At 42.2% G+C, this 16,306-nt stretch overlaps 1 protein-coding gene across 1 annotated transcript in view; it reads left to right on the top strand.

Moving 5' to 3' along the window:
• Nucleotides 1-10,359, top strand: part of RAB3B (RAB3B, member RAS oncogene family) — a 70,765-nt gene extending 60,406 nt beyond the window's left edge. Inside the window, exon 5 of the mRNA XM_079110358.1 lies at nt 3,867-10,359. Within this exon, the coding sequence (XP_078966484.1) occupies nt 3,867-4,054 (188 nt within the window). The 3' untranslated portion in view covers nt 4,055-10,359. The remainder of the gene's footprint in view (nt 1-3,866) is intronic.
• Nucleotides 10,360-16,306: the final 5,947 nt, after the last annotated feature.

The raw sequence follows: 16,306 nt of genomic DNA, 5'->3' as shown, positions 1-16,306 counted from the left end.
AATTCTTCCCTGGCCCCCAGGCTTGGTTAGGAGGTTCCTCTGTATCCTGGAAATCCCTTGCCTTCCTACTGTTTCAGCACTTAACCTCTAAAATGTTGTTAAAGTATCTCTCTTCCACACTAGACTAGGAGCTCCTCAAGGTTAGGAAATGTGTGTGATTCACCTCAGGGTCCCCAGGGCCCAGCACAGGATCTGCCATGCTGAGCTGAGTGTTCATGACTCCCGGTGTCTGTATCCTCTCAACCATGCTCTCCATGCTCCTTCCTACCTCTTCCTTTCAACAAATACTCACGGAGCACCTACTACTTTGCTGGTGCTAGAGCTCCGATGAGGACTGGCACAGTCCCTGCTCAGGGAGCTCCCAGCCAGATGGATTTTTACCACACAAGGGAACGAGAGCTATGGCAGAGGGAAGCACGGGGGAAATTAAGTGACACTGAAGCTGGGTCCTGAAGAATGAGAAGCTAGGTGAAGAGTTTTGCTCAGTTCTGATGTCAAAACTCACATCCCCAGTAACTTCAGAAAGTTTCTTTCCCCTCCCTACCCCTGCCACTCCCTTCCTCTCCTGCATTCCTGTATGGCCTCTGGTTCTTCTGTGTTAGAATGTTATGCCTCCTTCTGCCGCTGTTCCAACTGAACGAGACAAAGAGGCATAAAAGATAGACCCCTCCTTTATGCCCCATCTCTGAGCTTCAGTTTTTCTATCTGCAAGTTACAAGTGATAAGCCCTGCCTTGGCCTACCCGCCTCACAAGGTTTTCTAAAATTGCATTTGTGCACTATTAAGATCAACGCAGCCAGCAGTGAGGAGTGGCTCTCTTATTAAGGTGGCTTCTTCACAGGTAGATTCGATCTCTCCATGTTCCTGGCACTCAACACCAAACCTGGTGCAATGTCAGTGTTGGATAAGAACTGGTTTATTGATTGACTCTGAATGATGAAGAGCAAGAGAGCTTCCCCAAAGACAATGGAAAGGTAGAGAAGCTGAGACTAAAGTGGGAGGGGAAAATATGGGGAGGATAATTGCCTTGTATTCCACGTCAATCACTTCACATACTTTTGTGCATTTAATTCTCATTAACACCCTGTGAGGTATGTAGCATTCACCCCATTTTACCAAAGAGGACATGGAGACTGAAATTAGGCAATTTCCCAAGGTCACACAGCTAGTAACTGACAGGCTATATTCAAATCCAGGCTGACTCCCAGGCCTTTTCTCACTGCCCACCTGCCCAGTGTGGCTTGTCTTTCCCTCAGTGTCAATTCCTCAGAAGGAATTGGTGCCTCTGGCTTTGACCTGTGCTCTTGCTTTCATCCATACCGATGGCAAAAACCTACTTACTGCTTTACCTGTTTGCCCCTTTCCTAGGCGAGCAATACACTCCCCTCCACACCCCCAAACACTGCCACTTGCCATAAGCCAGTCAAAGACCAAGAAGTGGATTTTTGTGGTATTCATTAAGGGTCTCTGAAGCTGAGGATAATGAGCCAGGAGCTGCCTTCTTCTTTGTCACATGTCCACAATTAGCAAGCACTTCGGCAGCTTGCCTTTCTCAGGTCAGAAACTCAGCCACAGGAGAGGCTAGCAGCTGGATGTGGGCTGGCAGGAGCTGTGAGTGCCTTCGAGCTGGGAAGGCTGAGGGAAGAGGAGCCTCATTTGTACCTAGGGCTTCAGGCCTCTCTGTGGATGGTGGAATAATAAGCAGGAGGAGAGAGGAAGAAAGAGATCCCCCTCTGTGGGAAAAGATGATAAAAGAGGGAGAAAGATACAGAGGTGAGAGGAGCAAGATGAAAGTAGAGCAGAAAGAAACTCGTTATAACAGGCAACTTTTGTACAGCAATTTATCCATTTCCTCACTCAATCCTCCCAACTGCTCTCAGTAGGAAGACTGTTATTATTCCTACTTGACAAATGAGTAGTCTGAGAATCAGAGAGGTTAAGTGATTCAGACAGGTACAGTGACTCGCTCAGATTCAGACACTGTGGTAGTTAGATCAAAACAAACAGACTTTGAAAGAAGAAAAAAGATATGATTAAGAAGAAAGAATGCCAAGTGAAAGGGAGAAAGAGGAAGAAATGAGAGGCAGGGCTCTGTATAGACTTTGGAGTCAGGCAAACCCAGGTCTAAACCTGATTTCCACTAACACAACCACATGTATGAGTTACACAATACTTTGAAGCCTTCATCTTCTCATTTATAAATTGGAAATGATGATATTTACTCAACAGGTTCTTGTGAGGACTAAGTAAGATGATATTTTAAAACTCCTAACATAGGGTTTTGGCATATAGTAGATGCTCAACAGAATGTTCAAGGAACATAAGGGGGAAAGGAGCTAAATGAAAAGAAAAAGAAAAAAGGGAAGAGAGAGGCTTTTGAAAAGAAATGAAGAAAAGATGTGGAAAGAAGGAAGGAAAAGAGGAGGGAGTGGGCTGTCCTGGGGACATGATGGGAAGGGCAGTTTATACTTCTGAGAGCTGCCATCAAGCTGGTCAGGATTCCTCAGGTGGGACATGGCCAAGGAAGGCCTTGGATTGTTTCTCTTGGGACAACCAAGTGTTATTCATTGTCACAGAAGAGTTGTCAAGGATCTCAAAGTAAAAAAACAGACAAGAATGTGGCACACCTCAGGCAGTTTGTCCTGGGTCTTTTGTTGGATTTTGAGGGGAAGGAGAGATCTATAGAATCATTTTAGTGGGCTTTAGGCTTTAGGCAGGAGGAACCTCACTGAGTGGAGATAAGCCAGTGTGTTTGTGGGTAGAAAGGGCAAATAAGATTCACTTATTCACTGTGGCTTCTTTTTTTTTTTTTTGTACTAAGAACTGAACTCAGGGGCACTGAGCTATATTCCCAGTCCTTTTTTATTTTGAGACAGGGTCTCAAGTTGTTGAGGCTGGCCTCAAACTTTTGATCCTCCTGCCTTAGTCTCCTGAGTCACTGGGATTGCAAGCATGGACCACCATGCCCAGCTCACTGTGGCTCTTGGGTTGCCTACCAGAGCCCAGAGTAGAACTGGTCAGGCTGGGGTGAGTGAGAGGCAGGAAAATGGTCAAAAATGTCCTAAACTAGCTGGGCACAGTGGCGCACACCTGTAATTCCAGCAGCTCAGGGAAGGCTGAGGCAGGAGGATCTTGATTTCAAAGCCAGCCTCAGCAAAAGCAAGGCACGAAGCAACTTGGTCCCTGTATCTAAATAAAATACAAAATAGGGCTAGAAATATGGCTCAGTGGTCGAGTGCCCCTGAGTTCAATCCCTGGTACCCCCACGAAAGTTCCAAACTGAGGCTTCTCATACTGGTGATTTTACTTACCTTGGGCAAGCCAGCTTAATTTCCTAGGTCACAGTGTCTATATTAGTGATACAGAGAGGTTCTCACTGACACTCCTTCCCCCAGGGGTGACATGAAGAGCAAACGAGATGATGGTTGTGCTAAATGCTTTGAGAAGTCTGACATGCTCTGCACTCATATTTAAGCAAACAACTAATGACACCCTTTCTGTGCAAGGCACAGAGCCGTATACTTCATGTACATTATCTTGTTTCCTACTTGAAATAACTGTGAGGTAGTTACAATTATCACTATTTACAACCCAGGGAATCAGTTTGTAAAGAGAATAAGTGATTTGCCTGGGACTAAATAGCTGGGTCAACAGTAGCGCCAAGACCTGTCTGTCTGTTCAACCAGTGCAGGTAACCCCTGGTCTACATTGTCTCCTTCAAGCCATATCCTCTGCCTGTGGAATTAGGCCTCTTCACTGCACTTCTGAGTGCTGGCCATATTGATCCTGAGTACTCTGCTGGGGGCACAAAAAGGTTCCACCTGAAGGAATGGGGAAAATACGTACCTGTGTCTCTTTTCTTCTAGGGTTTGACTTCTTTGAAGCCAGTGCCAAGGAGAACATCAGTGTGAGGCAGGCCTTCGAACGCCTGGTGGATGCCATTTGTGATAAGATGTCTGATTCGCTGGACACAGACCCCTCTGTGCTGGGTGCCTCCAAGAATACGCGTCTCTCGGACACCCCACCACTGCTGCAGCAGAACTGCTCATGCTAGGCAATGCCCACTCTCCAGGCCTCCCCTATCCTGCCCCTACATGCACTTTGCTTCTCCCTGTTACACAGTGTCCATTCCCAGCCCCCCGGGGAAGCTGAGTCGCTGCTGTTCTTTGCCATCCCCCAGGGGGTTCTCTGCAGATGGCCCCAATTACAGACACTCAGTACTAGACTAATAGCACAGGTCATGGCATGGGTGGAGATGCCCTTTACAAATGAAAACTCCATTTTATGAAGAGGATTCAACACAGGGACTTGTAAAAAGAGTCTACTTTCTGCCTTTATGATAAGATTTCCTCCACTTACTAAAAATTGTCACACACCCACACTTTTCAGGAGCTGGCCAAATGTGTAAAGTGAGGCCTACCTCTACAGCTAATCCTATTAAAGAAAACTTCCCAAAGTACAATCTTCTTGCTTCATATCAGACTCCCTGTGGAGTTTTCTCTTACCACAAGTCAAGCTTTGGCTCACAAAGTCCCATGCTTGTTACAACGGATGCCCACAGGGCCTGGGCAGTTGCTGTGGTGACAGGCCAGCACTAATCTCTGGAGAGCTCAGACTCTCTAGTGATGCTGAAAGGAGCAAAGGCTGAGTCAGAAATACACTTAAAAGGATTATCTCCTGCAAAATGTCAAAGGTACCCGCTATATGAAAGAGTAAGCAAGTGAGTGCAAGAAAGAGAAAGAGAAAAAAAAATATATAGGCAAGATAAAGAATGGGTCATAAGTTTCTGATTTTGCTGCTTTCCAGCTGGTTCTTGATTATGGGGACTCCATGAAATTGATCTTTGGATCTTAGGCTCCCAGGACCTGATAATTTTAGAGTTGGTGGGATCTCTAAATTTATCTAGTCTGATTAATCAGTCGCAAACCTTCCCATCTCTGACAAGTAGCTGTTAGGCCCTGCAACCAATTTTTCTTTTAAAATCCAACTTCAGGGAGGGACTGTATCTTTGCACAGCTCTCAGATTCAGAAAGTTTTCCTTGCTTCAAGCTGGAATCTGCCTCTCGTAGATTCTTCTTCCTCTTCCCACCCCTTTTGTACCAGCTTTGCTACAGAGATCTTACCGCCTCAGCTCTTTCTGCCCATGATACTCTCATAATTTGAGAACAGGAATCATGACCTCTAGGACCTGCCCTTTCTTTAAGTCAAATACCCCTAAAATTATATCTGTCATTCTTCACAGGTTCTTCCTCCCATCCTGCCCCTTTCCTCTAACCCACCTATCAGTTACTTCTGAGCAGTCTCACTGGGAAATGTGATTCCAAGCAGAATAAATCAAAAGGGGCATGGCCCTGACAAACATGAGAAAATTGAATTCAGAGGTCCCAATATCGACCCTTTTGTCCTGGGAGTGACACCTTGGTGTCTACCAAAGAGCCCATTTCTGGTGGAAGCTCCTTAATTAAGCACCTGAAGAAAACAACAAATCCAAACCAAACTAAACCAAAACAGTAGATACTCTGAGGCCTGAATGGATTAGCTTATGATTCCAGCTTGCTGTGGACACAGGAACACATTTGGGGTTATCTGAAATAATGACATGGAACTAGCAATTATTTCTGAAAATGTTCCTTCACAACCATGGCCCAAATCTCCAGCCTTCTCTCCTGCACTAACATGCCACCTCAAAAGTCAGTGTGTATTTAGGGAAAGAGTCTTTCCTCAGTTTTCTATTTCAAATGCATTTCATTGTCCTAGGAAAATGAATTAGCTGGCAACAGGTCAAATGACCAAATAAAAGAACCATCCAGAGTCATCTCTATGGAAATGTTGCTTTTTTTGATGCAATGCAGAGGACAAAATTGACTTGCAGTTAGGAGACCTAGACTCTGCCATCTAATCAAGTGTGACTCTGGATCAGTTACTTCCCATCCCTGAGTCTTGATTCTCCACTTATAAAGTAAGGGTCTTATTTGCATGATCTTAGGTCCCATCAGACACAAACAGTTCTGTGATATGTTTTTTCACCTTCAGCATTTTAGTTCATCAGCAGAACAAACCCGAGAGATCAGGATTATCATCCCAGTGCCATTTCAACTAACACAGATTTCATGCTTACTCTGCACTAGACATTGTTCCAAGCACTTTACACATATTAACTCATTTATCTACCTAACATCTTTGTGAGGGAGGCACTGTAATTGACCTCATTTAAACATGAGGAAATTGAGCTAGGGGTGCAACTCAGAAGTGCACTTGCTTAGCATGCATGAGGCCCTGGGTTCAATCCTCAGCACTGCAAAAGTAAAATTAAATTAAAAAGATGAGGAAATGAAGGTACAAAGAGGTTCTTGTTTGCCCAAAGTCACATAAAATGAGTAAATGGTAGAGATGGGGTTCCAGGTTGTAGGTTACAAGATCTGTGCTCTTAACCACATTTTATATTTCATCTCCTTTAGATAGTTGTGATTCAGACAGGTTAAGAAACTTGAGCAAGATCACACAGCTAGCGAGCATGAGAGGCAAATTAGGATACAATGCCAGGGCCATCAGACTGCAGATACACTGGAGAAAAGACTTATGTCTCTAATCTGTTAACAAATTGCTCAACTACTCAGACTAATCTGAGGTGATGGATGTCTCATGCTCAGGAAAGCAGAGTTAGTCTCCCAGGCAACCAGATCCCCTAGGTCTAAACAGAAAATGCCCAATGATTCTCAGGGCCCAGTGCTGGCTTTCCCTACACTTGCCTCTGTCAGGTCATACTTATCTGACTCCCAAGCAGTGTTTGAGCAGCCTCCATGCTACTGAAATGGGGCATGCTAGGTGCATGACTTGATGGACTTCTCCGTGGAAATATATATTCCCTTCACAGGGGGTTGGTTCTGGATGTGTGTGTGTGTGTGTGTGTGTGTGTGTGTGTGTGTGTGTGTGTGTGTTTAACCTAGGGATTCTCTACCACTGAGTCACAACCCCTGTACATTTTATTTTTATTTTGAGACAGGGTCTCACTAAAATGCTTAATGCCTTGCTAATTTGCTGAGGCTGGCCTGGAACTTGTGATTCTCCTGCCTCAGCCTCCTGAGTAGCTGGGATTACAGGCATGCACTGCCACGCCCAGCTTGGGATGTGCTTTTTAAAAAAAAAATTTTTTTTTTAGTTGTAGATGGACAAAGTACCTTTATTTTTTTTATTTTTATGTGATGCTGAGGATCAAACCCAGTGCCTCACACATGCTAGGCAGTGCTCTACCACTGAACTACAACCCCAGCCCTGGGATGTGCTTTTTACTCCATAAATTTGCATACAATGTCATGGATGATTACTATCTTTTTTGGGCATCTACCTTAGTACTAGGATTTCAGGCCAGGGTCTCCATAACCTCTGGATGTTTTAGTGCCTATATCCAATAGTCTCTTCTACTTAATGTCCAGGCAAAGATTAAATCTTTAACTTAAAAACTGTTAAAGTCTTTAAAAGTCAGGAGCCAGTCAAGGGAGCAAACATCTTCACAACAGATGGACTCAAGAGTTAAATGTTCTAGTGGCAAACTCTTCTACTGGGCAACAAACAGAACTGCTTGTGAGATGGCAATTCCCCAGCCCTGCTCTGTGACCTCATTTCTGTTGAAGTGGAAGGCAGCAGCTTCCAGCTGATTGCAGTGCAATGTTCATCAATCACAGTAATAGTGCAATTAACCACCAAGGTTCAAGCAAAATAATATGTGCTAGTGGCAACTTGTCCTGGATTTCATCTTTCTAAACAATCCAAATAAAAGACGATTTAAAAAAACTGTTGACATTTAAAGAGGCAAAAGTAGGCTGTGAGTGCAACAGTATTGTAGTTGTTTTATAGAATTTGTTTTAAATGCATGTGTATCTGTAAATACAAAGTGTTGTGTGACTTATTACTGTTTCCTCAGTCTGTAGCATTTCTATTGGGGAATAGCAGTGGGGTAGAGTTACTGAAGGGGCATAGATTCATCAGATACTAGAGCTGGAGGGAAACTTAGAGAATATCCTGTGTTACAGAAGGGAATGTTGAAGTTCAAGAAACAAGAGGAAATCTAATCGCCCTGAGAGTTTATTATCAATGAAGCCAGGACTAGGTCTTGGATCACCTCCAAGAAGAAATTCACCTATTCTGAGTATTTACTATGGATCTGAACATTATTAAAGACCAGATAAATATAAACAAATCAAATGATCCCTGCCTGTAAAGTACTGATAGTCTAATGGAGGTGCTTAGAATATCTTATTTCTAAGATATTTTTATTCCAATTTGGCAGGTGAGTCAACATGGTCCTGGAAAAAAGTTAATGTGCAACATTTGACCGCACCTCTGTCTAACTCATGCTCTTTAAGTTTTCTTATTATTATCTCAGATGCACAGTTGATGGGCTGATGGTTGTGATAGACTCCCAAGGATTCTCAGAGTTAAATAACCTTAGTTGAGCCATTGGTTTCCAATTGCTTTATAACTATAAGCTTGTAACACAGAATGAGATGAGCATCCTCTAGACCTGACTCTCCCATTAATCACCTACTCCTGCTCCACAGCTCCTTCCTTGGATATTGAGTTTCCTGGAGCATCTTAGGAATGTTTGACTTTGTTTGCCAATAGTTTGGGGAAAGGGAAAGAAATTACAACAATCAGTGTCCTGGGATCTCATTAATTTTAGATCCCCCATCCCAAGTTTATACATATAACTACCTACCAAAGCTGAAGAATCAAGTAACATGCTGAGGTTGGAAGTGCAAACAAAAGACTGGCCTGTGAGACACAAATACTTTTTAAAGTGATGTTTTTTATTTTACTTTATATGAAGTAGGCAAAACTCAAATTTATTCAACCAACAAATGAGTAACTGGTATGTGCCAGAGTACAGTCAGTGGCATATTAGACACAGCCCTGGCCTTGAAGCATATAACTGCATGGTTAGTCTGGACATTGATAAGTCATTGCCCAAATATGATTACAAAGTACTCTGAGGGAAATATAGATGGTACTATGAGAACATGTACCTAGGAAACCTGAATCACATTTGTGGAGCTTTCTGATTTCGAGAGCCCTAGGAAGATTCCACTGCCCTCAAATACCTCTACTACCTAAGGGCTTTGCTTTACATTACTCAGTTAACCTTTCATCTTTTAGTTCAAATACAAATTCCCCAAGAAGAGTAAGGATGAGAGAAAGCTTGCCTGTGCCTGTGGAACACTTTTAAAATACCTGATTAAGAGTTAATTGTCTTCTGAGGTACCTAACAAACCACTTCAAAACTTAGTGGCTTAAGACAACAAACATTATTTCTCACGATTCTGTGTGTTGACAGGGTGCTCTTTCCAGCCAAGGTTGGATGGTCTATAATGGCTTCTTTCATATGTCTGGAGTCCCAGCTCATCAGACTGGGGTGGTTGAGGCTTCTGTTCAAGTGGTCTTATTCCCCGGAAGGCTGCCCAGACTTGTTCATATGGTTGCAGAATTTTCCCAAAATCAAGAGAGGTCATATTCCAATGCAGAAGCACTTCTCAAGCCTATTTCCATCACATTTGCTAATGTCCCACTGACTAATGCAAGCTACCTGTCCAAGCACAATTTTAAGCGGTGGAGAAAGAGATGCCACCTCTTAATGGAATAATATGTGGCCATTTTTTTAAATCTACCACATGAAACACCCCTGAAACTCAGACTGGTAAAATATCCAGGGGTCTTAAATTCTGGTATTACAAATATCCCCAAAGACAAATGTCAAAATGGTTTAGAGCAGGGCAGTCAAAGGGTCTACTTTGAAGGAATCAAAACATATCCAGTTGGAGAAGTTCTGAAGCTTGGTAAATACTCCATTTTTTTACTTCTTAGCTATCCTTAAAGAATGAATCTGACTTTTCATTCCATGAGATTGACTGTAGATGATGACTGTGATTTCTGTTTGACTTGGCCTGGCCAGAAACCTAACTGAAGTATATTCAGAAAAGTTGACTCAAAAACAGTTAGGCCCTTTGCTCCTGCTACATTCACTTTCCTGGAGAACTCATCTAGTTTTGAGGTTTGGGATGCCAAGACTTTGGTAATGACACGTGTACCTAAGTACCTACTAAACATTTCCCTGTCTCAGACTTAACATGTCCAAACTTGATTCTGCCCCAAATGTGTTTTGGTACTAGCCTTCCAAGAAACTTAGGTGTCTTTCTTAATTTCTTGATTTATCTTTTTTTAATCTCCACACCTAATCCAGTAGAAAGTCCTGTGGTTCTACTTCTAAATAGCTCTTGAATCTGTGTACTCTTTTCCATTTCCATTGCCATGGGTTCAAGGCACCATTGTGTTTCTCTGTATATACACTTATTCCCCTATAGTCCATTCTGTATACATCAATGTTTTAAAAATAAAAAATGAATGAACAGCTCAGTAAAATTGAGGTTTATGTTCATATTACACACAAAAATAATCCAGAAGTAGCCATTATCATTACTAATTTATTTATTTATTATTGCCCTTGTGGGATTGAAACCAGGAGCACTCTACCATTGAGCTACCTCCCCAGATGTCTTATTCAGCTTGAATCCACCACTGACTAGACTGGGTTGTGTAGCATATGCTTTTACATACTTGTTTTCTATAATTTTGAAGTGGCTAAATAGCAAATACCTAAATAAGAAATCTCTGGGAGACTTGAATAAAACACTTCTTTTTCTTGGTACAAAATCATGTCAGAAATGCTAATGGAGAGCAAAGTAAATCAGCAAGCCTCAGAGGAGTATGTTTAGGATTTTAGGCTCCCTTTAGATTCTAATGCATCTCTTCTTGGGTTTAGCAATGGATAAAGCTAAAAAGCTGTGCATCTTGCTTAAGTCACTCCATCTCTGGGCTTCAGGAGCTAAGACCAGATGGTTTTTGTGGGCCCTCTTGGCACAAATGCTCTTTGATTCTATGCCCATTTTCTGTAAGAGCCGTAAGTGGAAAACAGGATTTTGGCAGGAATCCTTTTATTACGAAAGCCTCTTTTCTTCGTGGGTACAATGAAAACAGCCAATGCTGTGTGATTCCCTCACCACTCAGCAAGGCTTATGGTTCTGGTCTCTGAGACTGCCAAAAAGCATTGCAGCAGGTAAGTCCACCTGATGATCCAGGCTTGACTGTCATAGGCTGTAGGTTCCTAAAGGGTAACAAGAGGAAGAACAAAAATAAGAATCTCTGAGGAGACTTGTTGAGAATGGAGCACAATCTCACGTATTTGAGAAGAGACCAGGCAGCTGTGTTTAAGAATGAGAAATGCATTCCAATTCAAGAAGACTAAATTTATCAAGCAACAAGTGCTTGTGAAGCAGGGTAAAATCTTTCTGAGGACAAACTCCACCATGCAGCTGGAAGCCTGGAAATGTAAGGGTAGAAAGAGTTGCACGAGGTAAACTATCTTCAAATCCCTCTAATCAGGGGCTGGGGTTGTGACTCAGTGGTAGAGTCCTTGCCTGGCATGCATGAGACTCTGGTTCGATCCTCAGCACCACATAAAAACAAATAAAGGTATTATGTCCATCTACGGCTAAAAGAGTATTTTTAAAAAATATCTCTAATCATTATACCATAGGATAAGGTCTAAGAAGGTAGTATAGTAGAAGATAGTATAGTAGTATAGTAGCTAAGCATGCAGGGCTTACACTCTGACATTGACAGAGAGGCAGACCTAATCCAAGATCTTTGTAATGGCACTGAAAACCAGAGACTGGAGAGAACCAGTGTAAACATCAAGAGCAAAGGGAAAATAGAAGGGAGTTATTAGCAGAAAATGGAACCTGGATTAGAAAGTGATCAGGGTAGAAGAATTCAGTTAGGAACAAGAGAAGAAAGTTCAGGGAAAAGGGCCTTCAATAGCTCTTTTTCCTGACCTTGTTGGGCTGCTTATAGTAGTGACTGCCACCACACACTTGACAAAATAGTACCTCTTGTACTTTGTGTTTCCTTTAGCAGCTGTTTTCAGGGATGAAGAATAGTCCAAAATGAGGGTTTCAAGCGTTCTAGGATCTTTGTTAGAAGTTCCTACCAACACTCAGAAAAAAACAGGATTCCAGGGATCTGGATCTCAGTTTCGACTCTGCAGCATAATAGCTGGGTGGTCTTGGACAAATATCTTTTCATCTATAAGATGAGATTAAAAACTCTTGCCTGCTTCACAACGTAGTTGTAAGAGTCAAAAAAGGTGCATTTAAAAAAATAAAATTTATGGACTTAGGATAAATGAGGGGTGAAATGTTGTGGGGTGTTGGGGGTGGATGGCATTCATCCCAGAATGCAACTGAGCATAATCCTCTCAGCACCATTTCCAAGGATTCCTTCCTCCCATCATCTCCTAGGAACTGAACCTTATCTATAATTATCAAGGCCAACATACCTTGATAATGGTGGTTTCAGAGAAACTTCTGGAGACTAAAATTAGCCAAGAAAACTCATGCTGTGGATTAGATGAACAGAACTGTGAGCTGCAGTGGAGTTGGGGCCCAGAAGGAATGAGCAGAGAGGAGGGTCCATATGCATTATGATTAGAATAGCATAAAAACATGAATTATGTGTTTAGCACTTTACAGTTCCCAAAAGTACTTTCTCATGTTAGCCCTATTAATCTTTGATACCCTATAATACAGGTTTTATTATTCCCAGTATTCAGATGAGGAAAACTAAGGCCTGCATCAATGAAGCACCTACCCAAGACTTCATAGAGAATGAAGTAAATGACTTGGTCTCAGAACAAGGTAGAGTCTGCCCCCATGTGTGGGTAGCCCTACTCCTGAACCCTGCATAAGGAAGGGGGAAATGGGAGGCTGGAGGAGGGTAGTTGAAGAAAAAAACCTAAGCATCAATTATATATACATCTGGTTTCCTCTCTGCTTATGAGAAAGAAGGAAAAAGAGGAAAAATACTCCTCTCTCAGTACCCCACATCCACAACAAAATTAACTCCTGGAGCAAAGTTGAGAAGCAGGGGCTTTCCTTATATCACAGAACCAGGGGCAGATGGTCTCTGTGGTCACAGAGACATGTTACCTTATCCAGTTTGTACATCACCTTCAATTCCCTCAACTGCTCTTTCTAATTTATTCAACCAGGGAACAATCTGGTTTCATGCCAACTTAGGAGATGTATCATAACAGGCTGGGCAGAATTCCTCAGGAGGAGCAATTAGTAAAAGTTGGAGCCATTCCTCTATATGACTGAGGAGAGAGAAATAATAACCCTCAAGTCTCATCCCATCAGATTCTAGCTAAGCAGATGTTTTCATGCTTTTTTATTCTACCTACATTCTGTATGCTGACACCTCTTTTTAGTGACATTTGTAATATGAAATGTTATGTGGTGGTGTGAATTTGTACAAATATAAAGAGATGATGGATATATAGTGGTATGCACAGCAGCAAAAGGGAAGATCCCATTTGCAAATATCTGTGGTTAGTATCCTTTGTTCTTGTTGATGTATTTTCTTAGTACAAACTGGATATCCTTACAATAGTTAAAGTTCATCTGAACTATTGTGTTAGTCAGCTTTTTGTCACAATGGGCAAAATACCTGACATAAACAACTTAGAGGAGGAAAGATTTATTTGGCTCACAATTTCAGAGATTTCAGTCCATGGTCAGCTGGCTCCATTGCTTTTGGGGCTAGGAACAATAAATACCCTTCCAAGGCATGCCACCCTGTGACCTATTTCTCCAACCATGCTCCACTGCCTAGTTTCTACCAACTCCCAGTAATTTATTCAACTGTCAATGGATTAATGCACTGATGAGGTTAGCCCCCACATGAGCCAATCTTTTCCCAAACTCCACCTCTGAACATTGCTGCACTGGGGACCCAGCCTTCAACACGTGAGACTTTGGGGGGCATTTCAGATCAAGCAATAATAGCAAGCATGTAATATTTATAGAGTGACTGTTTTCCGAGTTTGTGCTAAGAACTTCGGGAGGAAACTCCTGCCTTTGAGACCTTAAAAAGGAATTGTGAAAATTCCAGTACAAATGCAGAACAAATCATAGAGAATGCAGAGGTTCATGATAGACTCAGAGAAGGGGGAGATCGTTGTGAATTCCAACATCTGGGGAAGCATCCTGTTGGAGGGGGGACTAGTGCTGCATAAGGTCACTGAGAGCCAATCCAGATGCTGGTTATGACTGTGCGGAAGACGCAGAGAATAACAAGGAGCAGAGCATGCCTCCTAGCAGTTTATCTCAGTACTTACTTCCAACAGAACAAGACTGCTGAGCTAGAAAATGGTGAGCCCACAAAAAAAAAAAAAAAAAAAAAAAAAAAAGAAACAAAATGCAGACAGAACTGGCAGCTCCAAGAAGGGGCAGAACTCACTTCCTACCCCAGCCTCTTACTCCCCCAAAAGTATGACAAGTCTAGGCAGGCAACTGACTCAGTCAGGTTCTACTTCCACCCCAACCATGGTGTGCTGGGGAACCCTATTTATTTCTTTTACCCGATTGACTCCTACCCACTATGAAGATCTTGGTGGGTCAGAGTGGACAGAGTTTTAGAAGAACTTTGGAAATAGGGTTGTTGCAGATGTAATACAATTAAGATGAGGCCATCCTGGATTAGGGTAAACCCTAAATCCAATGACTGCTGTCTTAATAAGAGGAAGAAAAGAGAGATTGAGACACAGGGAAGAAGGCCGTGTGATGATGGAGGCAGAGACTGGAGTAATGCAGCTGCTAACCAAGGAATGAAAGCATTGCTGGCAACACCAGAAGTGAGGAGAGGGCCATGGAACAGATTCTTCCTCAGAGTCTCCAGATGGAGCTAGCCCTGCTGATACTGTGACCTTGGAGTCCCAGCTTCCAGAACTATAAGAAAATAAGATTTTTTTGTTCTAAGTCATCCAATCTGTGGAGGTTTATTATAATAGACCTAGGAAAATAACAGATACTATAAGGGCAGTAATAGACCTGAGAGTAAAATCCCCCTGTGTCCTTGTGGAAGACACAGAAATCTACAGTAGTCCCTGTGAAAAAAGTATTTGGGCCTCTTTTTCTCCTGCCTAAGAATATCCTGGAAGGGCCTGTTACCTCTATCTGCACAAAGTAAAGAGTATTTTCAAACTATAGTAGTTCATAAGGTGAGGGCTACTGGTAAAATGAGGGACAACTTCTTGCTGGTTTTTTTTTTTTTTTTTGCGGTGCTGGAGATTGAACCCAGGGCCTATGTGCTTGCAAGGCAAGCACTCTACCCACTGAGCTATATCCCCAGCCCCAACTTCTTGTTTTGAGAAGAGAACTACTTGAGGTTTAAGTCTCTGCATATACTGTTCTTTGAACTCTTCTGTCCTCAAAGCCTCCTGTGTTTCCTTTGTCATAGAACTTACTGTGTCAGAGTGTACTTTTCTGGTTACTGTGGAGTAGATTGTCCAATGATGCAAAATACTTTTTTCTGTGAAGTAAACATTTTCTTTCCTGTTAAATAAAGCAAACAAGCAAAGATAAATGTGCCTTAAGGGTCTGGGGACCTATATAAACAAAGGAAATGAACTCCAATAGTTGCATTAACAACATGTAGAGTTATGGAAGTATGTTGAGGTAAACCAAGGTGGCTCTGAAGACAGGCCAGTGGCGGAGAAGGGCAACAAGTCCCTGGATGTCACTTCTTTAGTGTACCTTGACTCTATCACATCTCCCTATCTTATTTCATCTTCTGCATTGCATTCATTATCCTAAAATTATTTTGCTTTAAAAGTTTAATGATAGGCAGGAGTGGTGACACATGCCTGTAACACCAGAGACTTGGGAGGCTGAAGCAGGAGGATCACAAATTTGAGATCGGCCTGGACAACTTAATGAGACTCTGTGTCATTAAGGGGGAGGGGAAAGATGTAGCTCAGTGGATGAGTGGTAAAGCACCCCTAGGTTCAATCCCCAGTACTAAAAAAAAAAAAAAAAAAAAAAAAAAAAAAGGCTTAACAACAACAGAAACCTTGCCTATTTTGTTCACACTCATTTCTGAAAGCCTTGGGCAGGTTACTTAATCTGTTTTATTCAAGACCTCTGTTACACACCTCTCATTTGTAAAATGTACCAACCTCGCAGGGTGATTGTACAGGTTAAATGAGGTAATGTAAGAGCTTAGACATAGTCAATGTAAGAGCTTGTACATAGTTAATGGTCAATCCTAACACTTTTATCATGCTTACTAGGCTCCAGACATTATTCTAAACCTTTTACATGTAAATCAATTTAATCCTTACAATGATGTTATGAGATAGGTGCTATTATTATCCCCATTTATGATGAAGAAACAGAGAGGATATTTAACCTGCCCG

This window comes from Sciurus vulgaris, assembly GCF_902686455.1.
Source record: "Sciurus vulgaris genome assembly, chromosome: 1".
Taxonomy (NCBI): domain Eukaryota; kingdom Metazoa; phylum Chordata; class Mammalia; order Rodentia; family Sciuridae; genus Sciurus; species Sciurus vulgaris.
The sequence above is the reverse complement of the archived record's forward strand: the minus strand, read 5'-3'. Positions and strand labels throughout refer to the sequence as shown.